The sequence below is a fragment of the Pristiophorus japonicus genome, chromosome 5 (genome assembly GCF_044704955.1).
Source record: "Pristiophorus japonicus isolate sPriJap1 chromosome 5, sPriJap1.hap1, whole genome shotgun sequence".
In the NCBI taxonomy this organism is placed as follows: Eukaryota; Metazoa; Chordata; class Chondrichthyes; family Pristiophoridae; genus Pristiophorus; species Pristiophorus japonicus.
Window position 1 is genome coordinate 277,614,043 of NC_091981.1, and position 26,718 is coordinate 277,640,760.

The 26,718-nt window shown below is 44.0% G+C and overlaps 1 protein-coding gene across 1 annotated transcript in view; it reads left to right on the forward strand.

Moving 5' to 3' along the window:
- Positions 1-6,679: 6,679 nt before the first annotated feature.
- rheb (Ras homolog, mTORC1 binding) overlaps positions 6,680-26,718 on the forward strand; it is a 105,602-nt gene continuing 85,563 nt past the window's right edge. The window contains exon 1 of the mRNA XM_070881660.1: positions 6,680-7,075. Coding sequence (XP_070737761.1) covers positions 7,024-7,075 — 52 coding nt within the window. The 5' untranslated portion in view covers positions 6,680-7,023. The remainder of the gene's footprint in view (positions 7,076-26,718) is intronic.

Here is a 26,718-nt window from a genome sequence, read left to right on the forward strand (position 1 = left end):
TGGTTGAAGGAAAGGGTGGGTGGGAGTCTGGTTTGCCGCACGCTCCTTCCGCTGCCTGCACTTGATTTCTGCATGCTCTCGGCGACGAGACTCGAGGTGCTCAGCGCCCTCCCGGATGCTCTTCCTCCACTTGTGGCGGTCTTTGGCCAGGGACTCCCAGGTGTCGGTGGGGATGTTGCACCTTATCAAGGAGGCTTTGAGGCACTGGGTGAGGCTTCTCTGCACCACAGTGCTGGCCGACCTCTAGCCACATGGCACAGAAACCCTGTGGTGATGGCCTCCTTCGCGATGCAGGAAACAGGGACTCCCTCCTGGTCTTGAGTGCCCCCACCAATGCCGCCAGAGCCACATCGTTGAATCTTGCAGCCCTTTCCCTTGAAGGGGGATTACCAGCAGCCATTTCACAAGCCTCCTCAGCTCCACAGATGAGTTACTGAAGTTCAGCAATGCTCAAAATGAGCAGCAGAGGTTCAATTGATCTCCCCTTTAAGAGCCAGATCGAGCTGGAGTCAAGGATTGAAGGCTGATTGCTGAATGGAACTCGCCTGAAATTGGGTAAGTGGCTGTGAAACTCTTTTAGGAGCAAACAAAAAACATTAAACCGTGCCCCCCGATCTGGGGGAAACACCAACATTTACAAGGCCCTTTTTTTATTTTTTGGGTTTTTCTTTGGGCACAGAATCAAATTTTTTCTCCAAGTGCCCCCTATAAAAGGGGAGGGGGACACTAAAAGCACCGGCAATTAAAACAAATTAACTTAAAAACATAAAATCAAATTAAAATTTGGTTGCCGGGCGTGATGATGAATAGCACCCCTGCAGGGCCCAGCTGAGTCCATTAGCGCCTCATTTACCACCCCCCCTTCACACCTGGGGCAAAACTCCCCAATTTTCCACAATTTGATAAGGCATCACGCCGGATGCTACATTTTCTCAAAGTAAAAATTTACTGCCCCAATTGGGGCGCTACTGAATTTCGCCCCCACTGTCTGTATAGAAAATGTACTTAAAGCACAGCCAATTGATCACTGGTCTGTGCCAAATTAGCTGAACAGGAGCACGTGTGCAAGACCGGGCACAGCTGTAAAGCCTTCAATGGTTGAATAGCCTGTCGGCATACACAGTCTCAACTCAAAGATGAATTCTTTCTGTGGTAAGGTGGGTGTCTGATATTCATGAAAACCCATTACCATGCTTATGTCTCCGATACCAACTACAGGTACTCCAATACCCATACAAGTAGTTTCTGTTTGCCCGACATCTCTCCCTACAGTCGAGAGAGCTTGGCTGCAAGTTGTCAACAGATTAGCAACATCAAAGGCATAGGGACCACCAACCCCTGCACCATCCTTGAATGTGCTGATGGAGTTCAAGCAGCTAAAGCCACACATTTTACTAGCACAGCACTGCACAGCACTGATAAGCTTCCTGCTGCTTGTGCAGCCATCCAGACCACCCTAGTCACTGAGGCATTGGCTTGCAGACTTATCAGGAGCCAAATGGGATGAATCCCAGCCTCTGCGACAGGCCCACACCTCCTGGCCCCACTAATTACCTGAACCTACCTGACTCAGATATGGGATTACTGATTCTGCCACAGAAGGTCAACTCAGATTTAACGCTTTCATTCCCAGAAATTACACCATGGAACCAAACTAAGTCCAAAGAAACTCTGCATGGCCCCTCCCCTTTCCCCAAGGAAAACAGTCAGAAATGTTGAATGGGTGCTTAAGTGAGAGTCAGCATCTTTAAGAGAGGAGTGTAGACAATGGGGAAAAATAATAAACAAGCAAAATTATGTAGCTTAAAGGTTTCAACTTGTCAAGGCTATTAAAGAGGAAAAAATCTTGAATTTCTTTAGCGCCTATCATGTCCTCAAGACATCCGAAAGAACTTCACATCAAATGAATCACTTTTGAAGTGTAGTCGCTGTTATTTCCTACCACTGACTTTCATCTTTCTTCTTCAAAGGTGATGTTTGCCTGGAAAAGTTTATAGAATTTCTAATCTATATTTATAATTTCAATTACATAATCCATGTTGGAAGTTTCAATGCAAAACTATAATTACAATTCATTCTCCATAGACACAACATACACCCTTTTTTCTTTATCAATATATGCTGTTATTTCCTCAAAGAACTCTTAATAAATTTGTTAGACATGACTTGGCGTTTACATATCCGTGCTGGCTGTCCATGGTTGACCCATGTCAGTCTAGTTGAGTATTCAGTTTATCTCTTATTATGGCTGCAATACTATTAGACTGTCTGGTCTATAGCCGCCTTGTTTATTCCTTTCTCCCTTTTTGAACAAGAGGTGTCACATTGGCAATCTTCCACATCCAAAAATGTCTGAACGATTGTGCTCTTTCCTTTCGGACTTCCCTTGGCACTCTGGGGTGCATATTATTAGGGCCTCGTGCCTTTTCCACTTTGAGTTCCATCAATTTTTTCCAACGATACTTCTAAACTATAGTTAGCCTATCAAATTGGTAATCTTCCTCCTCGACTAAGCTTTCATTCCAATAACACACTCTTCTGTGAAAACCGAGGCAAAGTACTAATTTAGTATTTCCGCTATCCCTTCATCTTCCAAGACATTTTCCTTTTCATCTCCAATTAGCCCTACCGTTTAAATATTCTTGTACATTTTATGCATTTATAAAATCCTTTACTATTTCACTTCGCTACCCATGAGCCTTTCTTCATGCCTCCTCCTAGCCTCTCTCATGTTTTTCTATTCTTCTACATACTTTTTATTCTACATTCTTTTGTATTATTAGCCTGATATATTTTGGGCTGGAATTTGCTGTAAGCCGGCTGCACTTGCCCATAAACTTTCCATGTGGTTTTGCAAGGCAAGTTGCTGTCAGTGGATATCCAAATGGTGCGGTGCCCTCTATAGGATGTCTGCGAGCTGTGGGAACAGGACAAGCAACTGTGTATCTCCTTAACCAATCAGATTGAAGAATTGTTATTGAGCAGCGCAAAGTCTGAACCAGGAAGTATAAGTTAGAATACTGAATCCAATGTCAAATCAGGTACAGAAAGCCTGATTTTATTAGACATTTAAAAAAAAATTTCCAACAGTAACTAAAATCTGCAGGAATGAGACTCCACACTTGCTAAAATTAGTTTTCACTGGCAACTAGTTTTGGCAATAATTAACTCTTACCACGCCGTTAAAAAGATGCTTAGATTAGAAGGCTTGACGTAACTTTTGGTGGCGAATTGAGTTCGTATCTACGAAGTGAGTGCAATATATTTGAATGGGGAGCCACAAGCCAAGATACCTTTTTTGCGCAGTTTACGGAGGAGCAACATCTCGAACAGCAACTTCTGGATTTTCACATTTAATCGCACAAGTGCGCTCTTCAGAAGTTGCAGTCCGATTTGCACATAAATAACGGTGAGCGCTGTTAGCCTCAACATTATGTTCACAGCAAAATCTGGCCCATTATGTATAATTGTAACATTATATCCTGCAAACATCCCACAATGTCCAGTAAATCCCCAATAATCTCTTCATTCTTTGTGTCCTATTTTCCAAGATGGTCTGTGTAGTTTTGTTAAGTTAAATAATCCATCTCACAATATACCTATAAAGAAAGAAAGACTTGCATCTGTATAGCGCTTTTCATGGCCACCCGACATCTCAAAGCGCTTTATAGCCAATGAAGTACTTTTTGAAGTGTAATCACTACTGTAGTGTAGGAAACAGCAAGCTCCCACCAACAGCAATGTGATAATGACCAGATAATCTGCTTTTTTTTTAGTGAAAAGTTTAGTTATAACAATTTGTATTATGAGATAAAAAATTTAACACCAAGCCGCTTAAGTAGAAATTAGCACAGGTGAGATAGATTTTAAAGAACATCTTGAAGGAGGAATGAGAGATGGAGAAGCAGAGAGGTTTAGGCAGGGAGTTCCAGAGCTTGAGGCCAAGGCAACAGAAGGCACGGTACCAATAGTTGAGCGATTATAATCAGGGATGCTCAAGAGGCAGAATTAGAGGAGCGCAGATATCTCGGGGTTGTGGGGCTGGACGAGATTACAGAGATAGAGACGGGCGAGGCCATGGAGGGGTTTGAAAATAAGGATGAGTATTTTGAAATTGAGGCGTTGTTTAACCGGAAGCCAATGTAGGTCAGCAAGCTCAGGGTGATGGGTGAGCGGGATTTTGTGCCAGTTAGGACATGGGCAGCTGAGTTTTGGATCATCTCTAGGCTATGTAGGGTAGAATGTGGGAGGCCAGCCAGGAGTGTGTTGGAATAGTCAAGTTTAGAAGCAACAAAGTCATGGATGAGGGCTTCAGCAGCGGATGAGCTAAGGCAAGGGTGGAGACGGGCGATGTTACGGAGGTGGAAATAGGCGGTCTTAGTTATGCTGCGGATATGTGGACGAAAGCTCATTTCAGGGTCAAATATGATACCAAGGTTGCGAACAGTCTGGTTCAGAAGATAGATTGCATGATTCATATCACGTTTGATGTCTATACTGCCATGCGCTGAGTGGATTACTTCAACACTGTGGCATTACCTGTCAGCTGTTCAATTGTGTTTTTGCCACAAAAATGGTGCTGCAGGCTCTTGGAACCAGAACATTGGCAAAACTTCGCAGGTGGCCTGGCAAATTTCCCAGAAAGCACTAATACAACTCCCCCTCAACTTGTAAAAAAAAGTGATGTTTTTCATTCCAAACTTTTATATATATATGCATACACACGCACACACCCACACATGGACACGAATGATGTTCATCATTCACGACCCCAGCAGATCTGCCCTTATCATCGAGCAACACTAGGCTACTTCCCCATATTGCTGGCTCACGAAATGAAATATTCCTGCCAACCCAAAGGATCAGTTACCAAAAAATTTATGGAGCTGGCAGCCAACAATATGCAGTGCTCCACACATTATATAATTAAAAAAAACTTACACACAAACCTCCGGGAGATTTAGAAGGGAGGAGGGGATTGGGGGAAGAATCTATGGGGAATAATCAATGCAATAATATTAATGATTATCATTATTATTATTATGGGTACAGGGTCCAACCTACCCACCCCCACAACAGGTTGTTCATCCCCTGGACTGTGTTGCCGGGTTGCGGGGGAACAATCCCCGGCCAAGTGTGTGAGTGTGTGTGATCACAAACTCCAGTCGCTCAGCAATAAAAGAGTTTGGTGCAGCCGGCGGCTTCCCTACCTCGCTGCCGGAGTCCTGGCCCGAGCTCCGGCTCTCCTGCCTCTCAAGATGGCGGGCAGGCGGGCTGCACCGCCATCTGCAGGCCCCATCCTCCCAAACCTCCATCGGAATGATTCCTTCACTCCCACCACATCGGCCCACACTCCGATTAAACAAAAATAATCGATTCAATTTTGCGGAATGAATTGTTTTTTTTTTGTTCAGTAAAAATCGTCTGACTATAAATACACTGCTCAGCCAGTCAGTCAGCATCTGTGGAGAGAGAAACCAAAGTTTCCAGTATTTTCTGTTCTTATTTCAGTCTCTCTCTGTATTTCCAGTATTTTCTGTTCTTATTTCAGTCTCTCTCTGTATTTCCAGTATTTTCTGTTCTTATTTCAGTTTCTCTCTGAGTATTTCCAACATTGTCTATTCTTATTTCAGTCTCTCTCTGTAATTCCAGTATTTTGTTTTTATTTCAGCTTCTCAGTATTTCCAACATTTTCTGTTCTTATTCTGCTGTTCTATGGCAGCCGTGGCTCAGTGGGTAGCACTCCCATTCCTGAGTCAGAAACATGTGGGTTCCAGAGACTTGAGCAGAAAATCTAGGCTGACACTCCAGTGCAGGGCTGAGGGAGTGCTTTGGAGGTGCTGTCTTTCGGATGAGACATTAAACCAAGGCCAGTCTGCTCTCTCAGGTGGATGTTAAAGATCCCACAGCACCATTTTGAAGAAGAGCAGGGGAGTTATCCCCAGTGTCCTGGTCAATATTTATCCCCCAACCAACATAATAACAAAAACAGATTATCTGCTCATTATCACATTGCTGTGCGCAAATTGGCTGGTACGTTTCCCACATTACAACAGTGACTACACTCCAAAAGTATTTCATTGGCTGTAAAATGCTTCATGTCCGGTGGTCATGAAGGACGCTATATAAATGTAAATCTTTGAATATTTCCAGCATTTTGTTTTTATTTCAGTTTCTCGGTATTTCCAGCATTTTCTGTTATTTCAGTCTCTGAGTATTTCCAGCATTTTCTGTTATATCAGTCTCTGTCTTTATTTCGGTTTCTCTGAGTATTTCCCGCATTTTCTGTTATTTCAGTCTCTCTGTTTTTATTTCAGTTTCTCTGAGTGCTTCCAGCATTTTCTGTTATTTCAGTTTCTCTCAGTACTTCCAGCATGTTCTGTTTTCAGTTCCCGCTTTCCAGCAGCTGCAGCATCGTCAGGGAACTACAATCCCCAACAGCCACTGCGAGCTGTGATGTAGGTGGGGCGGTGGCGGAGGGGGGAGTAAAGCCCCGCCCCTTACGTTGCTAGCCAACCAACCGGTCGGCCGGCCGGGACGAATGATTGATAGCCGGGATCAACCAATAGCAATGGAAGATCGCAGGCAAAAGAAAAAAAACATCCGCCGCTATCCAATCGGATGCGACGGTGAGGCGGGGCTGGAGGGCGGTGCCAGAGCCGGGGAAGGTTCCGGTTCAATCTGGCCAAGGATTGGGACGGAGCCGGAGCTGGAGGACTGTCAGCGTTTCTGTCGAGCCCACAACAGCAAATACCTGACACATCAAACTCCCCAACCTTTACCCCGGGGCAGGGAAGAAATCACCTTTTTGTTTGCTAAACTTTAAACAAAACAAAAAAAAATTATATATAGATATATCTTCATGTAGTTTCGTTTTTATTGAAGGTACTAAGTTCCTTCCCCTCCCCACCCCCAACCCCCCCTTACCCCCATCTTGGGAATTTAAAAAAATATATATTTTGTCCCTCCTTTTAATTATATCATAAACTTTTTTGGGGGGGGAGTTGAACGCCTTTGGTTAATATGCCGCAGCCCAAGTCCCGTAAGGTTGCGATATTAGGATACAGATCAGTGGGTGAGTAAGCGGCTGCCACAGCCCAGCCTGCGCAGTCAGGACAAGTCAGCCTCTGGCACAAGTGTGTGTGTGTCTGTAATAGATTTTGTGTGTGTGTATTACTATATATGCGTAGTGTTGCTCAGGCAGCTTAAATACATTGCTTCTGGAAGATTTTGCAACTTTATATATATATATATATCTACATTAACATTCAAATTTCCACATGGAATCTCTAGAATCACTAACCTCGTGTAATGGCTGACACTTCTCCAACCTTTTTATTTTCACCGAGTGGTGGTGTGATACTGGCTTCAGCACACTTGTGTTTGTTGTCAACAACTTTGTCATTTACTGGAAATGTTGGATTAACTAGCCCTCTGCAAATGGCTGTTGACCCTCTTTCCTTTCCCTCGGGAGAGAGGGGAGAGGAAAGTGGTGGAAAAATTTTGTTTTGCATCGTGTAATACGTAATTAAAAGTGTTTTTCTTCTGGTTTTTGTTCTAACAGCTTTTAATTCGCAAAGGAATTCTCTGGGAAACCTAACCTCGTAACGACTGTCCTTAATTTTCCCTCCCCCCAGCTTTGTTAGTTTTTCCACTGCCAGCTGGTAGAGATACAAGGATTATTCGAGTGCTCGTGTTTCCTGTAGTTTGTATGTGTTTGTAGCAATTCTTTTAGTACAATATTGCAAACTGTAATGGGTAATTTTAGTTTTAGAAATGTTTTTTTTTCCAGTAAATTAAGATTTGGTGCCTTTTTTAACGTTATACCACTATTTTGACACGCACAGTAGGCCTATATTTGAAAATAGTTGGCTAGACTGTAGGCAGTCATTGGAATTTGTTTTAACTTCATCGTGTGATGAAACTTGCTGAATGTTGCTCTCTGTAAATGCCTTTTACTTATTTTAAATTAGCTTTTTAACCTGTACTTGGACTGATGTTGCAATGCCTAGTTTCATTTTTGACTTAGTAATTTTTTCCAATATATTTTGTCTATTTAATTACATAATGGTCAGGTTTATAGCATTTTACCATATCAGCAGTTGTGTAGTGTAGAGGAAGGCAAATGTATATATGTTTTCAAGTTTAGAGTTGGTAGATGGAGATTTACCACCAAGATATTAAATATTTTGAAATAAAAAAATTTAAGTACAACGATGTGGTCAGCAGGAAAAAATGCCTTGATGCATAAATGCTGAACAGCCAGAAACATTTTGATGCTATTCGGAGATGATACTGGTAGTTTTATAATGCAATTTCAGTCCATCAAGTTATTGGCTGCTACCAAGAATATTTATAATTTATGAATGCAATATTGCTTAATGCAGCGGTTGGTTTGCTTATTTAGGAATTAATTTTGATATTTTTGGGCATTTATATGACATCCAGTTTTTTGGGGTGAATTCTAGATGTGGAATAAATGATTGGACTCCTTTCAGGGCAATTACTTTTATTGAGTATTCAAGGAGTAAAATGGCTTTTGAAATTGTGTGCCTCTCCTAACTAAGAAGAATGGTTATACAGGGTATTATATTTCCTGTAGATTTTGGTAACTGAGTTGCAAGCATTTTTTTGTTGGAACGAATCCTAGCACCCATTAAAAACATTTTCTGCGTGAAATAGATCCATCCAGTGAGGACTTAACCACCTTTTGCTGCTGTTAGTATATAACTACAGATCTTAGCGATGCAAGGTGGGCAATGTCAAATCCTTCACTTTGCATTTCTTGTGCATCTGCCGATCTGAGAACTGACACAACTCACCCAATTGTAATAAACTACTTTTGAGTAGTCGTCTGTCTTGAACATATTCAGCGACTCGTTAATGTCTAGTTGAGAGTTGAATGAAAAATAACTTGAATTGCCAAAATGTTTAGTATGAAGTATTGGTAAATGTGTATGTAGGTAAAATCAAGGCAATTGACATGACATTGTAAACTGAGTGATACAGGCAATTTATCAATGTCATCTCAACCCTGAGTTGTACTCTATTATGCCCTTGAAATGTACTCTGACCTGTTCTTTCTCTATTTAGGTGCAGGTTGGTATTTTTTAAAAATTTGGCCAGCTTTTATGTGTATGAATGATGGGTAGGCAGAATGCTCTGACAATTGATCCATGATTTGATTGAGGCGATTTGAACTGCATTGATATTTGGATTTATTTCGCTGTGTAAAAGTTAAATTGTAGTTCAATCCATAGCGTAATGAATAATTGTGACTCTGGCTCACTTCTGATGCACGATGATGCAGCTAATCCCAATTCATCATTATTCTACAGTATTATTTCCACTGATTGCGGGATATTTTATTGGGTACAATTAGGTCTGTGTTCAGAATTTATTGATTTTTTTTATAGCAAAATGTTACTTTTTTCAGCTCAAGCCATTTACACCTTTTGGATTTTACACCCATTTTGATGACACATATATTCTCTGGTTGAAAATCCAGTTACCATTGTTTTACCTCATTTGTACTCAATTTTGCTTCTGGCCCCCGAAAAACACACACTCCCTCTTTCTGTCTGATATTCCGATAATTAAGGAAGCTTCAATGTAATACTTTTTTCTCTTAAACACTCATTTGTTACTGAGAATGAACAGCACTTCAACAGTTTAAGATTTTTAAATTATCTAATTTACTTTTTTAACCGCCGTTACAAATTAGCATTGACATTTTTTTTCAAAAACTGAAAATATAAACTTTCAGATACAATCACTTGTAAGTTAAACTGTTCACAGATGTTTTTCTGATGGATGTGGGTATTGGGAATCAGCTCATCGAGCAGTATTCTTGTAATGCAGTTGATTTTTTATATTTACACTGAGAATTCTAATGTTATTGAGGTACCTTTTGTTTTCTCATTAAGAACAATATTTTGAATCTGATTGCCATAAAACTAATAGGTGTTCATTCAGTATCTGCAGGTGAGTGGAACTAATGCCTTTGAAGTACCTCTTTAATGTCTCTCAATGTCTCCAGCATGTGTTACTCAAATTTAAAATCCTGCTCTGATTTTATCATTATAATTTGTTTTGTTAAATCAAACACATAATTTCACCCCCCCCCCCCCCCAAAGCCTGGAAAACTGGTATTCTTAAAGGGCAACTTATTTTGAGCAGCTTCAGTCTAAAAACTCAGCCAGTGAAGAACATGCACACTGGTGGAGACTGCAAACAGTCTTGCAGCATTTTTTTTGACGCATTTATGTTCACAAAGTGGCACTGTTGTGCAGTTCCCTGCAAAAGTATTTGGAAATGGTCTTCAAAGATTTTTATGCAAGGTTACATAGGCCCGTCAACTGTGGGATTGACATTTAAAAGGACTTTTGTGGGGTGGCTTGGCAGATACAGTGGTTGCGCATTAGACTCTCAATTAATAGGCTGTTTTGAATCCCAGTATTGATTAACATTTGCAATCTAACTTCTCCATTTATAGCAAGGCTAAGCTGGCTAATGTATGGGAGGGAGGCAAAACTAGCTGATGAGGGAGCTATTCCCACAGTAAGTGTGTTCTGGCAGTTGGGTGAACGAATCTTATTAATGCCATTTGGAGAATGATGGTTCCATCTTCCCAACCAGCTGGGATAATATGAATGTGCAAAATACTGCAGATACTGGAAATCTGAAATAAAAACAGAACATGCTGGACATACTCAGAAGGTCAGGCAGTATCTGTGGCGGGAGATAGTTATCGTTTTCATCAGAACTGGAAAATGTTAGATGTAATGGGTTCTAAGCAAGAACAGGGGGAGGGGAGGAAATAACAAGGGAAGGTCTGTGATGGGGTGGAAGGCAGGAGAGATTAAAAGGGATAGTGTAAGGGAAAAAGGGGATGATAGGACAAGTAAAGAAACAAAAGATGGGTCTAGAGAAGGTGTAAATGGGAATAGCAGAATTATTACCATCAGCTATTATCCGAAAAAATCGGGGCAGTGGTTATGATCTGAAATTGTTGAGCTGTAAAGTGCCTAATTGAAAGAGCTTGCAACCTTTCGTTAGAACTGGAAAAAGTTAGAGATGTATTGTAGTTACCTCCCAATGAGTCCTCCCAGCACAGCACCACCTGTACAAAAGCAAAATACTGCGGATGCTGGAATCTGAAATAAAAACAGAAAATGCTGGAAATCTCAGTGGGTCAGATAGCATCTGTGGAAACAGTTAACGTTTCAGGTCGATGACTCTTCGTCAGAACCCAGAGCCACCTGTCCCTGGTTTGTTATCTGATGGCTCTGCTCTGTTGCCTCTCCCACTCCTTGAGCCCTGTACTGATAATTGCCCTCTTATGAATTTATGAAAGGGAAATCATGCTTGACAAATCTTCTGGAATTTTTTGAGGATGGAACTAGTAGAGTGGATAAGGGAGAACCAGTGGATGTGGTGTATTTGGACTTTCAAAAAGCTTTTGACAAGGTCCCACACAAGAGATTGGTGTGCAAAATCAAAGCACATGGTATTGGGGGTAATGTACTGACGTGGATAGAGAACTAGTTGGCAGACAGGAAGCAGAGAGTCAGGATAAACTGGTCCTCTTCAGAATGGCAGACAGTGACTAGTGGAATGCCGCAGGGCTCAGTGCTGGGACCCCAACTCTTTACGATATACATTAATGATTTAGATGAAGGAATTGAGTGTAATATCTCCAAATTTGCAGATGACTCTAAACTGGGTGGCTGTGTGAGCTGTGAGGAGGTCGCTAAGAGGTTGCAGGGTGACTTGTACAGTTTAGGTGAGTGCGCAAATGCATGGCAGATGTAGTATAATGTGGATAACTGAGGTTATCCACTTTGGTGGCAAAAACACAAAAGCAGAATATTATCTGAATGGCGGCAGATTAGGAAAAGGGGAGGTGCAACGAGACCTGGGTGTCATGGTACATCAGTCATTGAAAGTTGGCCTGCAGGTACAGCAGGCGGTGAAGAAGGCAAATGGTATGTTGGCCTTCATAGCTAGGGGATTTGAGTATAGGAGCAGGGAGGTCTTACTGCAGTTTTGCAGGGCCTTGGTGAGGCCTCACCTGGAATATTGTGTTCCGTTTTGGTAACCTAATCTGAGGAAGGACGTTCTTGCTATTGAGGGAGTGCAGCGAAGGTCCACCAGACTGATTCCTGGGATGGCTGGTCTGACATATGAGGAAAGACTGGATCAACTAGGCCTTTATTCACTGGAGTTTAGAAGGATGAGAGGGTATCTCATGGAAACATATAAGATTCTGACGGGACTGGACAGGTTAGATGCGGGAAGAATGTTCCTGATGTTGGGGAAGTCCAAAACCAGGGCTCACAGTCTTAGGATAAGGGGTAGGCCATTTAGGACTGAGATTAGGAGAAACTTCTTCTCTGAGTTGTTAACCTGTGGAATTCCCTGCCTCAGAGAGTTGTTGATGCCAGTTCATTGGATATATTCAAGAGGGAGTTAGATATGGCCCTTACGGCTAAAGGGGTATGGAGAGAAAGCAGGAAAGGGGCACTGAGGGAATGATCAGCCATGATCTTATTGAATGGTGCTGCAGGCTCGAAGGGCTGAATGGCCTATTCCTGCACCTATTTTCTATGTTTCTGTGTTTCCCTTACCTGAGTTGGCCTTTTCTTGCCTTCACAACTGCCCTCCAACCTTAAAATTACTGTAGTCCTTCCACCCACCCGTGCCCCTTAGCACTATCATGGTAAACTTGCTGATCACCTTAAAGCCCATTCGTCGTCGTGGCCAGCAATATTGTTTTTGACAGGTGGAGGTAGAATTCCCTGAAGGGCTTCCTTGCAACTGACTGGACTAGCCTTTATTATTTAAATAAAAAACAGCATATTCTGTATGACAGTAGAAACAATTTTGTTTGAGCTTTTTAAAATCTTCCAGGAATAGGAGGGGAATTAATTAAGGCGTATAGCCTTATGGCTATGTACAGTAGACACCAAGTCGTTGGAGAAATACCACTAGCGATGTCTCCGCAAGATCCTGCAAATCACCTGGGAGGACAGACGCACAAACATTAGCGCCCTCATCCAGGCCAACATCCCCAGCATTGAAGCACTGACCACACTTGATCAGCTCCGCTGGGCAGGTCACATAGTTTGCATGCCAGACACGAGACTCCCAAAGCAAGCGCTCTACTCAGAACTCGTTTACTGCAAACGAGCCAAAGGCGGGCAGAGGAAACGTTACAAGGACATCCTCAAAGCCTCCCTGATAAAGTGCGACATCCCCACTGACACGTGGGAGTCCTTGGCCATAGACCGCCCGAAATGGAGGAAGTGCATTCGGGAGGGCGCTGAGCTCCTCGAGTATCATCGCCGAGAGCATGCAGAAATCAAGCGCAGGCAGCGGAAGGAGTGTGCGGCAAACCAAATCCATGCCCTCAAAGACTGTCCCACAGAAACTGTGGTTCTCGTATTGGACTGTGTACAGCCACCAAAGAACTTGTGCTAAGAGTGGAAGCAAGTCTTCCTTGATCACGAGGGACTGCCTATGATAATGACTCCCATCCAAAGTGCTCATGACTTTTTTCCTACCCTGATCACCCACGCCTTTAATCACTGTGTGCAGTGAGTCGGAGGGAGGGAGGGAGTGAAGAGGCATGGATTGAAGCCCCAGGAGATGGAGGTGGAGGAGGAGGAGGAGGAGGAGGAGGAGGAGGAGGAGGAGGAGGAGGAGGAGGAGGAGGAGGAGGAGGAGGAGGAGGAGGAGGAGGAGGAGGAGGAGGAGGAGGAGGAGGAGGAGGAGGAGGAGGAGGAGGAGGAGGAGGAGGAGGAGGAGGAGGAGGAGGAGGAGGAGGAGGAGGAGGAGGAGGAGGAGGAGGAGGAGGAGGAGGAGGAGACGCAGTGGCACGGCCCCCCAACGCCGCAGACCGTCCCCCGCTGCCACCCGCACCCCGAGTCTCTGTGCCTCACTACAGGTCACTTACATCCCAACAGACACCTAAACTGTCACGCCCCCACATGTGATGCAGGGACTAGCTTCAGATCCTTGAATTTGCTTACTAAGGTAGTAATTGTGCACAACGCTCTTTAGGGAGCTTGTAGCCAGGTCCCCGGTTACAGCTGCAAATATAGCTGTTGTGCTTTTCCCAGTGGCATTTCTGCATGTCCTTCCCACTGTTCCCATCTCATCCACCCATTACACCCCAGCAACCTCGCCCATTATTTTCACCTTTCCATCATGCCACTTCCAGACCCTGAAACACCCCTCCCACTGCAGTTGCCCATGGACTCATCATCCTCGCACCTCAACTAAACACCCTTCTACTCCTCCCCTACTGCCAGCTCCTCAAACCTGCTCACCATTCATTTAAAGCATGGCTGATTTGTCCTTTGACCTCCTACTCACCGTTGCTCCATATCCCTTGATACAACAACTTGTATTTATATAGCACCTTTAACGTAGTACGGCATGTCACAGGACCGTAAGATAAAACAATAAATTTGACACTGAACCACATGAAATTACGGCCGAAAGAGGTAGGTTTTAAGGAGCGTCTTAAAGGAGGAAAGAGAGGCAGAGAGGTTTAGGGAGAGAGTTCCAGAGCTCGGGGCCCTGACAGCTGAAGACATGGCCACCAATGCAGCAGTTATAGTCAGGGTTGCTCAAGAGTGCAAAATTTAAGGAGCGCAGACATCGTGGGGGGTGGGGGGGGAGGGGGGTTTGCTGCTGGAGGAGAGATAGGGAAGGGAGAGGCCATGGAGGAATTTGTAAACAACGATGAGAATTAAAAAATCGAAGCGTTGCTTAACTGGGAGCCAATGTAGGTCAGCGTGCACAGGGGTGATGGATGAGGACTTGGCAGGCTGCATCCTAACTCGCACCGAGTTTTGGATGACCTCAAATTTACGTAGGATCGAATGTGGGAGATCAGCTAGGAGTGCATTGGAGTAGTCCAAGTTTAGAGGTAACAAAGGCATGGATGAGGGTTTCAGCAGCAGAGGAGCTGAGGCAGGGGCGGAGATGGGCGATGTTATGGAGGTGGAAATAGGTGGTTTTAGTTATGCTGCAGATATGTGGCTGGAAGCTCCTTTCGGGGGCAAATATGACACCAAGGTTGCAAACTTTCTGGTGCAGCCTCAGACATGCTAGGGAGAGGGATGGAGTCAGTGGCTAGGGAACATGCTAGGGAGAGGGATGGAGTCGGTGGATAGGGAACATGCTGGGGAGAGGGATGGAGTCGGTGGCTAGGGAACGCAATTTTGACCGAAGACACTGGCTTCGGTCTTCCCAATATTTAATTGGAGAACATTTCTGTTCATCCAGTGCAATTTAGAGACTTGATAACTGTCTAACATTATTGGAATGTTAAGATTAGTATGATCCCTTGATGATCCTCATAACTTAAAAATTGCATCACCACCTTATGTTTTCCCCTCCACCCCAGCCCCAATCTCAGGACCTCAACTTGGTTCCTACCTGTCTGCACGTTCCCCCCTCTTTTTTTAAAACGATGTAAAATGAAATACCTAAACCAGCATCTAATTGAGGCTAATAATTTACAATTTCAATGAAATTTTGGACACAATCACAATTTAAACCTGAAAAAATGCTAAAACTTCGAAAATACTTTAATATAAAAATGTGATATCAATTATTCAACTGCCATAAATGAGTGGTATTGATGCATAAAATAGAGCCATGTAGCTGCTGACTTCCTGTAAGCACTGCTATAGATGCTCTTCTAGTAATATAAAACCCTGTACACTTCCTATTTCTCACGCTCATACATCACACCCAAGTTTTTGTATCCGATTTACAGGAAAATCTCTCCAGGAACAGGAGCCAGTGTCTACCACTCTTAATTGACTTTCCCACAAAGAAAGCTGAAAAGCAATTGAGTGAACTCATCAAATGCTTACTTATTTATTAGACTTTGTAGCATTACACTTTAGCAGAAGAATATTTTGTGTTTTACATATGGTATAATATTCCTGTCCTAAACCACCGCATTATCTGAAACATGAGTGTATATATAATGATTGCTCGTAAGTGCATAGCATACATTATGGTCTGTCATATTACAAGCATTAAGCTCCATTTGAGTTAGTTCCGTGGAGGGGCAGGGGCTAGTGTAAATGAACAAAGCCATTATACAGAAGCCAGAATCTCTAACTTTGAGTGGGTTTATAAATCACACTTTAAAATAGGTTCTGCAGGAGTTGTGATCTTGAGTCTTGAGCCAAGCACCTCTGACCTTACCCAGTTATTGCCATAAAAGGACATGGCTTCACTGTAGGAACAGAATGTGTGTTTTATGATATGAAATTGTTATAAAACAGCACATGTTGACTTGCTGTGAATAACAACATGGGGGATGCAACAAAGAGTATTAAAAGTCTTGCACCTGCACTCATCCCTTGTCGACAAAACCTTCATTCTTGTCACATTTTTGTCTGCTTTCTCCATTGTAAATTCCGATGTCTACATTTATTGTGGAAACTGCCGAGCTGAGCCCATAAGGTCCTATTTGCAACACTCTCCAACCTCTATTTGGTATCACCCAGCTCCTCCGCCTGTACTGTAGAACACCTCCAATAACTCCATCCAACTCTACATCTCTGCTTCCCAAATTGCTATATAACAATAAATATAAAATCAAATGTATATAAAAGCAAGCACGGGGTGCATGACTTCAAAATGGGGATGGGTTCCTCGAGCAGTATGTAACGGAACCAACCAGGGGGCAGGTTATCTTAAATCTGGTCCTGTGTAATGAGACAGGATTAATCCTATCTCCTAGTAAAGGATCCCCTCGGAATGAGTGATCATAGCATGATTGCATTTCAAATTCAGATGGAGGGTGAGAAAGTTGGATCTCTAACCAGTGTACTAAGCTTAAATAAAGGAGACTATGAAGGTATGAGGGCAGAGTTGGGTTAAGTGGACTGGGAAAATAGATTAAAGCGTAGGATGGTTGATGAACAGTGGTGTACATTTAAGGAGATATTTCACAACTCTCAAGAGGAAAACATTCCAGTGAGGAGAAAAGGTGTAAGAGAAAAATATAGCCATCCATGACTAACTAAAGAAATAAAGGATGATATCCAATTAAAAACAAGGGCATACAAAATGGCCAAAGCTACTGGGAGGACAGAAGACTGGGAAGCTTTTAAAAGCCAGCAAAGAATGACTAAAAAAAAATTATTAAGAAAGGGAAGATAGACTATGAAAGTAAACTAGTGCAAAATATAAGTATATAAAAAGGAAAAGAGTGGCTAAAGTAAATGTTGGTGCCTTAGAGGACGAGACTGCGGAACTAGAAATGGGGAACATGGAGATGGCAGAAACTCTGAACAAATATTTTGTATCAGTCTTTACAGTAGAGGACACTAACAATATTCCAACAGTGGATAGTCAAGGGGCTATGGCGGGGTGGGGGGGGGGGGCGGGTGGAGGAACTTAACACAATCACTAAGGAGGTGGTACTCAGTAAGATAATGGGACTAAAGGCAGATAAATCCCCCGGACCTGATGGCTTACATCCTAGGGTCTTGAGAAGTAGCGACAGGGATTGTGGATGCATTGGTTGTAATTTACCAAAATTCCCTGGATTCTGGGGAGGCCCCAGCAGATTGGAAAACTGCAAGTGTAATGCCCCTATTTTTAAAAAAAGGAGGCAGACAAAAAGCAGGAAACCATAGATCAGTTAGCCTAACACCTGTGGTTGGAAAAATGTTGGAGTCCATTGTTAAAGAAGCAGTAGCAGGACATTTGGAAAAGCAAAAGTCGGTCAGGCAGAGTCAGCATGGATTTATGAAGGCGAAGTCATGTTTGTCAAGTTAGCTGGAGTTCATTGAGGATGTAACGAACAGGGTGGATAAAGGGGAACCAGTGGATGTGTATTTGGACTTCCAGAAGGCATTTGACAAGGTGCCACATAAAAGGTTACTGTACAACATAAAAGTTCATGGGGGTTGGGGGTAATATATTAGCATGGATAGAAGATTGGCTAACTGAAAACAGAGTCGGGATAAATGCTTCATTCTCTGGTTGGCAACCAGTAACTAGTGGGGTGTCGCAGGGATCAGTGCTGGGACCGCAACTATTTGCAATCTATATTAACGACTTGGAAGAATGGACTGAATGTAATGTAGCCAAGTTTGCTGACGATACAAAGATGGGAGAAAAGCAATTTGTGAGGAGGACATACAACATCTGCAAAAGGACATAGACAGGCTAAGTGAGTGGGCAAAAATTTGGCAGATGGAGTATAATGTTGGAAAGTGTGAGGTCATGCACTTTGGCAGAAGAAATCTTCGAACAAGTTATTATTTAAATGGAGAAAGATTGCAAAGTGCCGCAGTACAGCGGGACATGGGGATACTTGTGCATGAAACACAAAAGGATAGTGTTATGTATGGAGAAAGAGTCAGACTGAACACTGAGCTCAAAGTAACATGTGACCGTAGTCTTTTATTGCAGGTCTCCAGAGTGACACTCCAACCTGTGAGACCAAGGGATTATGGGATCCTTTCGGACTCCAGGGGATGAGCCCTCTGGTGGCTGTACAGCGTAAATACAAGTTTACATATATAACAAAGTATGCAGGTACAGCAAGTCATCAGGAAAGCCAATGGTAGCATGGCCTTTATTGCAAAGGGGATGGAGTATAAAAGCAGGGAACTCTTGTCACAGCTAGATATAAGATATTGGTGAGGCCACACCTGGAATACTGTGCAGTTTTGGTTTCCATATTTATGAAAGGATATACTTGCTTTGGCGGCTGTTAGCGAAGGTTCATGATATGTCCTTACTATACAGTATAAATGCACACGAGGCCCATACTTGAGAGAAGGTCACTCTGTGACCAGTCACCTTTATTACCAAGACCTCAAGTGCTGAAGGTGGGTGGAGCTTCCCGTTTTATACCTGAAAATCCAGATTAGGAGTGTCTCCCACAAGTTCACCCCCTTGTGGTCAATGTTCTCAAGGTGTACAACTTAAGTCAGCTTATACATGGGTTACAATGATAGTTGAATACATGACATCACCTCCCCTCCCCCCCCCCCCCCCCCCCCCCCCAAAGTCTTATTGGGATCACAGGTTAAGTCTCTCTGGTGGTTTACGCTCCCTTGCAGAGCGCCTGAGTTGGGGCTTCGGTTGTTGGGCACTGGCCTGAGTATCTGCTGTTTGCGGTGCCTCAGACCTGTCCGGACTGCCCACAGTGACTGGGCTCTCCTCCACTTGGTTCCGGTGTTCGGTCACTTGTGGTGGAGTAAACGCTATGTCCTGTTCTTCCTCTGTTTCTTCTGTGGGGTTGCTGAACCTCCTTTTAGTTTGATCCACGTGTTTGCGGCATATTTGTCCATTGGTTAGTTTAACTACCAAATCCTTATTCCCTTCTTTGGCAATCACAGTGCCTGCAAGCCATTTGGGCCCTGCAGCATAATTAAGGACAAAAACAGGGTCATTGACATCAATACATCGCGCCCTCGCATTCCTGTCATGGTAGTCACATTGTGACTGACGCCTGCTCTCAACAATTTCATAGGGTGTATAAGGGATAACCTGGTTTTGAGTGTCCTCTTCATTAGCAGCTCTGCGGGTGGAACCCCTGTGAGCGAGTGTGGTCGGGATCTATTGGCCAACAGTAGGCGTGATAAGCGGCTTTGTAGGGAACCCCCTTGGATTCTGAGCATCCCCGTTTGATTATCTGCACTGCTCGTTCCGCCTGGCCGTTTGAGGCCGGCTTGAACGGTTCCGTTCTGACATGGTTGATTCCATTGCCTGCCATGAAGTCCTGGAATTCAGTGCTTGCGAAGCACGGGCCATTGTCGCTGACCAAGACATCCGGTAGACCGTGGGCGGCGAACATTGCCCGTAGACTTTCTACCGTGGCAGAGGATGTGCTTGAATTTAAAATGGCATACTCAATCCATTTGGAGTAGGCGTCTACTACAACCAAAAACACTTTTCCCATGAAAGGACCTGCGTAGTCCACATGGATGCGTGACCATGGCTTGGCGGGCCAGGACCAGGGGCTAAGGGGGGGCTTCCCTGGGTGCGTTGCCCAGCTGAGCACACCTGTTGCACCTGCGAACACAAAGTTCCAGGTCTGCATCTATCCCTGGCCACCAAATGCGTGACCTGGCAATTGCCTTCATCATGACAATGCCCGGGTGCTCATTGTGAAATTCTCTGATAAACACCTCTCTGCCCATCTGGGGCATGACTACTCTGTTTTCCCACAGTAGGCAATCGGCCTGAATCGAGAGTTCATCCTTGCGTCTATGAAACTGTTTAAATTCCTCAGGGCAAGCCCCGTACGTGACTGCCCAGCCCCCATTCAGGACGCATTTCTTAACTAAAGACAGTAGCAGGTCTTTATTTGACGGGCTGTCACAGGTGAGCCTTCGCTTTCGTAAGCTTCAACAACCATGACCATCTCCGCATCATGCTCAGTTGCCCCCTCAGTGGTGGCTAGTGGGAGCCTGCTGAGTGCATCGGCGCAGTTTTCAGTGCCTGGTCTGTGCCGAATTGTGTAGTCATAGGCAGCTAACATAAGTGCCCACCTCTGTATACAGGCTGATGCATTCGCATTTATGGCCTTGTTGTCAGCCAAAAGGGACGTTGGGGTTTTGTGATCTGTCTCCAGCTCAAACTTCCTGCCGAACAGGTACTGGTGCCCTTTTTTTACTGCATATACACATGCTAGCGCTTCCTTTTCTACCATCCCGTAGCCCCTTTCTGCCTGGGGCAGACTTCGGGAGGCATAAGCTACCTGCTGTAACTGACCATCGGCATTCACATGCTGCAACACACACCCGACCCCATAGAACGACGCATCACATGTTAAAACAAGTTTCTTACATGGGTCATATAACGTTAAGTTTGTTGGAGCACGCAATTTGTTATGCTCCATCAAAAGCCCTTTCCTGGCTGTCCCCCCAGACCCAATCACGACCTTTGCGTAGGAGCACGTGTAGCAGCTCTAACCGCGTGCTCAATTTGGGAAGAAAGTTACCAAAATAGATCAGGAGCCCCAGGAACGAACGCAGCTCCGTCGTGTTGCGGGGTCTGGGTGCTCTCTGGATCGCTTCCGTTTTGGACGCAGTAGGTCTGATCCCATCTGCTGCTACCCTCCTCCCCAGGAATTCTACCTCTGGAGCTACGAAGACGCACTTCGCCTTTTTCAGTCGCAGCCCTACCCGGTCCAGTCTGCGTAGCACCTCCTCCAGGTTGTGGAGGTGTTCTTCAGTATCGCGACCTGTGATGAGGATGTCGTCTTGAAAAACCACCGTTCTTGAAATCGACTTGATGAGGCTTTCCATATTTTGCTAAAAGATCACGGCGGCCGAACGAATCCTGAACGGACATCTATTCTACTCAAACAATCCCTTCTGTGTCGTGATGGTGGTCAGCTTCTTCGACTCACTCGCCAGCTCCTAGGTCATGTAAGCTGAGGTCCGGTCCAATTTTGAAAAAAGTTTGCCACCGGATAGCGTCGCAAAGAGGTCCTCCGCTCTCAGTAGTGGGTACTGGTCTTGGAGTGACACCCGATTGATCGCCACATATCCTGACCGACCCATCTGCCTTGAGCATCGGCATGATTGGGCTTGCCCAGTCACTGAATTCGACTGGCGAGATGATGCCTTCCCTCAGCAGGCGATCCAATTCGCATTCTATCTTTTCCTGCATCATGTATGGCACCGCTCTGGCCTTGCGATGTACTGGCCTGGCGTCTGGGTTTATGTGAATCACTACCTTGGCCCCATGAAAGTGCCGATGCCGGGCTGAAATAATGAGTCAAATTTGTCCAGGACCTGTGAGCATGATACTTGCTCCACAGAAGAAATTGCATTGACATCGCCCCATTTCCAGTTCATGACAGCAAGCCAACTCCTCCCCAGTAGTACGGGACTGTCCCCCGGGACAATCCAGAGTGGCAACCTGTTCTCCGAATCTTTGTGGGTCACGACTACCGTGGCGCTGCCTAGCACCGGAATGATCTCCTTTGTATATGCCCATAGCTGTGCGTCAATCGGCAATAATTTTGGCCTCCTGGCCTTGGATACCCACAACCTTTCGAACTGTTTGATATTCATCAGGGACTGGCTGGCCCGTGTCTAGCTCCATTAATACTGGGATGCCATTGAGGAGCACTTTCATCATTATCGGTGGCGTCCTGGTATAGGAACTGTATATGTGCTCCACATTGAACTCGCTGAACTTCAGCTTCCAGCGATTTCTCCCAGTATTTATTTGGCCTCGTAGGGCTTACATCAGGCCCATCCTCCTCGTACATCAACCTGCTGCAGGCTTCCTGCACATATGCGCCAAGTGACCGCTGATGTTGCAGTTTCTGCAGGTATATTGCTTGTACCTGCAAGCCCTGGCTGGGTGTTTGCCTCCACACCTCCAGCATGAGCTGGAGGCCCCGTTGTTGGAAACAAAAGGTCCAATACCAGTCGATCGTCTCTGACTGTCTAACTGTCCTTTAGCGCACCATTAACAGGTGTTGATGGCCCCATTACTGGCCGCATTGTCCATTGCGATGGCATGAATCGCCGTTTAGCTAGCCATTGTCTCTGTTGAATTCCCCCTTTGGGTTCGACTACATGCTGGGGCATGTCCAATTGCCCTTGCCTGCCTCGAGAACTGTGTGCCGCGTTAACAATGTTGACTCCCTAGTCGTTTGCCGCATTTGACCAAGACTTTTGTCATACATCATTCTGGTCTCTTCCAACCCTGAGATAAATGTCTGGGCTATCAGAGCCGCCGCTTCCAAGGTCAAGTCTTTGGTCTCGATCAGTTTCCTGAAAACCCGAGCGTGCACGATGCTCTCAATAAAAAAAAAAGTCTCGCAACATCTCCGCTCTGCATGCATCTGGGAACTTACATAGGCTCGCCGGAGGTCTGCCGCGAAGTCTGGAACGCTTTGCCCTTCTTGCCGTCGGTGCATGTAAAACTGGTGTCTCACCATGTGCATGCTACTCGTCGGTTTAAGGTGTTCCCCGATCAACTTACTGAGCTCTTTGAACGTCTTGTCCGCCGGCTTCTCTGGTGCTCGAAGGTCCTTCATTAGGGAGTACGTTCTGGATCCACAAACCGTCAGGAGATGAGCCCTGCGTTTGTTGGCCGAATCCTGTCCCAACCATTCCTTAGTGACAAAACTTTGCTGTAGTCTTTCAATAAAGTCGTCCCAATCATCACCGACACAGTACCTCTCTCCTGTGCTGCTAGTGGCCATGCTCGCGTGGTTTAAGTCCCAGTTTCTTGTCGCCAATGTTATGTTCTTACTATACAGTATAAATGCACACGAGGCCCATACTTGAGAGAAGGTCACTCTGAGACCAGTCACCTTTATTACCAAGACCTCAAATGCTGAAGGTGAGTGGAGCTTCCCCTTTTATACCTGAAAGTCCAGGTTAGGAGTGTCTCCCACAAGTTCACCCCCTTGTGGTCAATGTTCTCAAGGTGTACAACTTAGGTCAGCTTATACATTGGTTGCAATGATAGTTGAATACATGACAGTTCACTAAGTTGATTCCGGAGATGAGGGGATTGACTTTTGAGGAAAGGTTGAGTAGGTTGGGCCTCTACTCATTGGAGTTCAGATGAATGAGAGGCGATCTTATCGAAACGTATAAGATTGAGGGGGCTTGACAAGGTGGATGCAGAGAGGCTGTTTCCACTGATTGGGGAGACTAGAACTAGAGAGCATGATCTTAGAATAAGGGGCCGCCCATTTAAAACCGAGATGAGGCGGAATTTCTTCTCTCAAGCGGGTTGTAAATCTGTGGAATTTGCTGCGGAAGCTGAGATATTGAATACATTTAAGTCAGAAATAGTTTCTTGAGTGATAAGGGTATAAGGGGTTATGGGGAGCAGGCGGGGAAGTGGAGCTGAGTCCATGATCAGATCAGCCATGATCTTACTGAATGGCGGAGCAAGCTCGAGGGGCCATATGGCCTACCCCTGTTCCTATTTCTTATGTTATAACTATATATCTTGCATTTGCTTATCCTGATCCAATTGCTGCCACCCTTTAACCCTGCTTTACTTGAAGACTATACTTGGTCTTGACTGCATGTGCCATGCCACCAGAGATCAACTTTGAATATATTAATAACATATCATTATGCTGATCTCACTTTGTTGTGGAACTAAAAACTGTTACACCGTACATAATGCTGCTGACGTGGAGCTAAAACTGGGAAGTGCTTTACAGTTTGAGGGAATTCCTTGATTCAAACGACAATTAAACCCTGAATAACCCGAGGCCTTATTTATTTACTTAAACTTTGCGGCTTTAATGATATGCAGCTTCACCATACAAGCAGAATATTACATTCTGCATTACGTGGTTACAACCCCTTAGTCCTTGTAAAACTGTTTATCATCTGACTTAACGTGAGCAATGCCATATAAATCTGAATATAGCCATTCATATTTGTAACATTTCCTCAATGTACATATCAATTTATTAAAGTAGTTAAAATACATTGTTCACAGCGAAGCATTGCCGTTACACCCTCTTGATGTGGGATTGGTATGCAATGCTTAGGGAAGTTAATCACAAGGTATTCTTCTGCCCATCAGTTTTCAGGCATTTCTTAGTGTGGGTGTAAAGCTCATGCAATCCATCCTCCAGTACTTGAGGTTTGTAGATTTGATTTTCTTTCCCCCGAATGTTCTCACTCCAAGACATTAACTTGTTGATGGGACTTGGTTCTGCGTTTTTGGTCACCCTCCAGTACCCCTCACGTGGTCATTCGTGCTTGAGCCTTGATGGTGAGCATCAGTAAGTTATTTGACAGCGAGGGGCATTGCAGATCAAGCTGATCCAATACCCAGTCCACCTGTCTACATACAAGCATTTAGAGCAGTTGCCACTGGATTGTGATCAACAGCAAGCGTCAAAATTCTCCTTACCTAATTGAAAGGTGCTGAGCCCAGTTGTAGTATCCATTCTGGCTGAGATCAGGTAACGGAGCATAGAGTGGGGATCGAAACCGGGATGTTCCTGGTCTGTGTGGCTTAGCTACTTGCTGAGACAATGAGCGCGCGAGTGGATGTTTCAGATTCACACAAGGTAGTCATCTCTTGCACTTTGTACTAAAATTACTATCATGTATTTTTAGTGGCTGTTCAATTTCAGTATAACATAGAATATTTTGAGTGGACTATCCTAGGAATCGTACTCCAATTTTAGCTCCAACTATTAACTGTTTGCTTTTTAAATACACTGTTTAAATTTCACTTAATATGAATCACATCAGTTAATAATCTGAGTACAGCTGCCTTCTTGCTCTGCTCTGCACCGTTTTGCTTTTGAATTTCCTTCCCTACCTGTGGAGAATCACCCACTCAGATGGAAAGTCAATGATGTGAATTATTGTTGTATCACTCTAATCTGATGTAATTAAATATAGACAGTATAGTGTCTGGCAGACAAGTTCTTTATAGTCATAATTAAATTTAGTTTAACAGTAATTTTACTTCGAGCAGGAACCATCCTGTATATTAAAATCTATGTCTCCTGCAATAGATGATTGCTGGACAATTAAAAAAAAAAAGACCTAAGAATTATGTAGAAATAGTGAATACTAGCTGCATGTTTGAATAAGTTTGTACCTATTTTTATATTTGCTTAAATATCACTAAATTACACTTTGGCCTTCTCCATTCATTAGGAAATCACACAGTACATTTTAAAACCTTTCTCAAACTTTGGAAATTTGCAGAAATCAGAAGTTTTTTTTCATTTGGAACACTTGTTATGCATGCATTTTTCTTGGTTTTTAGCACAGGTTGCATTATTAAAACCCAACCCAAAATCCACATTGTTTGCAGGGTCTGCTCAAGGCATAACAGGCCTGAATCTAATTTAGGAGCAAAAGTGACTTAATGTTACACCCCATGGAATTTTTGCAGCTCGGAAGGAGGCCATCCGGCTCCATGAAAGCTATCCAATTGGTCCAACTCTTTTCCCCATAGCCCTGAAACTTTTCCTTTAAGTATATATCAATTTTATTTTTGAAAGTTACTGTTGAATCTATTTCACCACCTTTTCAGGCAGTGCATTTCAGATCATGATTCGCTGTGTGAAAACATTTCTCCTTGTCTTCCCCTCTGGTTCTTTTGCCGATTATCTTAAATCTGTGTCCTCCGGTTACCAACCTACCCATCGGTGGAAACAGTTTCTCCTTATTTACTCTATCAAAAACACTTAACATTTTTAACACTAATAAATATCAGCTTAACCTTCTCTGCTCCAAAGAAAACAATCCCAGCTTCTCTAGTCTCTCCACATAACTGAAGCCCCTCATCTATGGTACCATTCTAGTAAATCTCCTCTGCACCCTCACCTCATCTTTCCTAAAGTGTGGTGCCCAGAATTGGACACACTACTCCAGCTGAGGCATAACCAGTGATTTATTAAGGTTTAGCATGACATACTTGCTTTTATATCTCTGCCTCTTGTTATAAAGCCAAGGATCCCATATGTGTCCCACCTGTGACAGAGTCTGTGGCCCTCTCATTGGATTGTTCAGCCACCAAAGAACTCTCTTCAGGAGTGGAAGCAAGTCTTCCCCAATTCTGAGGGACTGCCTATGATGATGATGATGATTTTTTAAAGCAGCTTCAGCAACTTGTCCTGCCCCAGATGTCTGTTCCTGCACCCCCTTTAAAATTGTACCATTTAGTTTATATTGCGCCTCATCTTTCTCATTTGCCTTA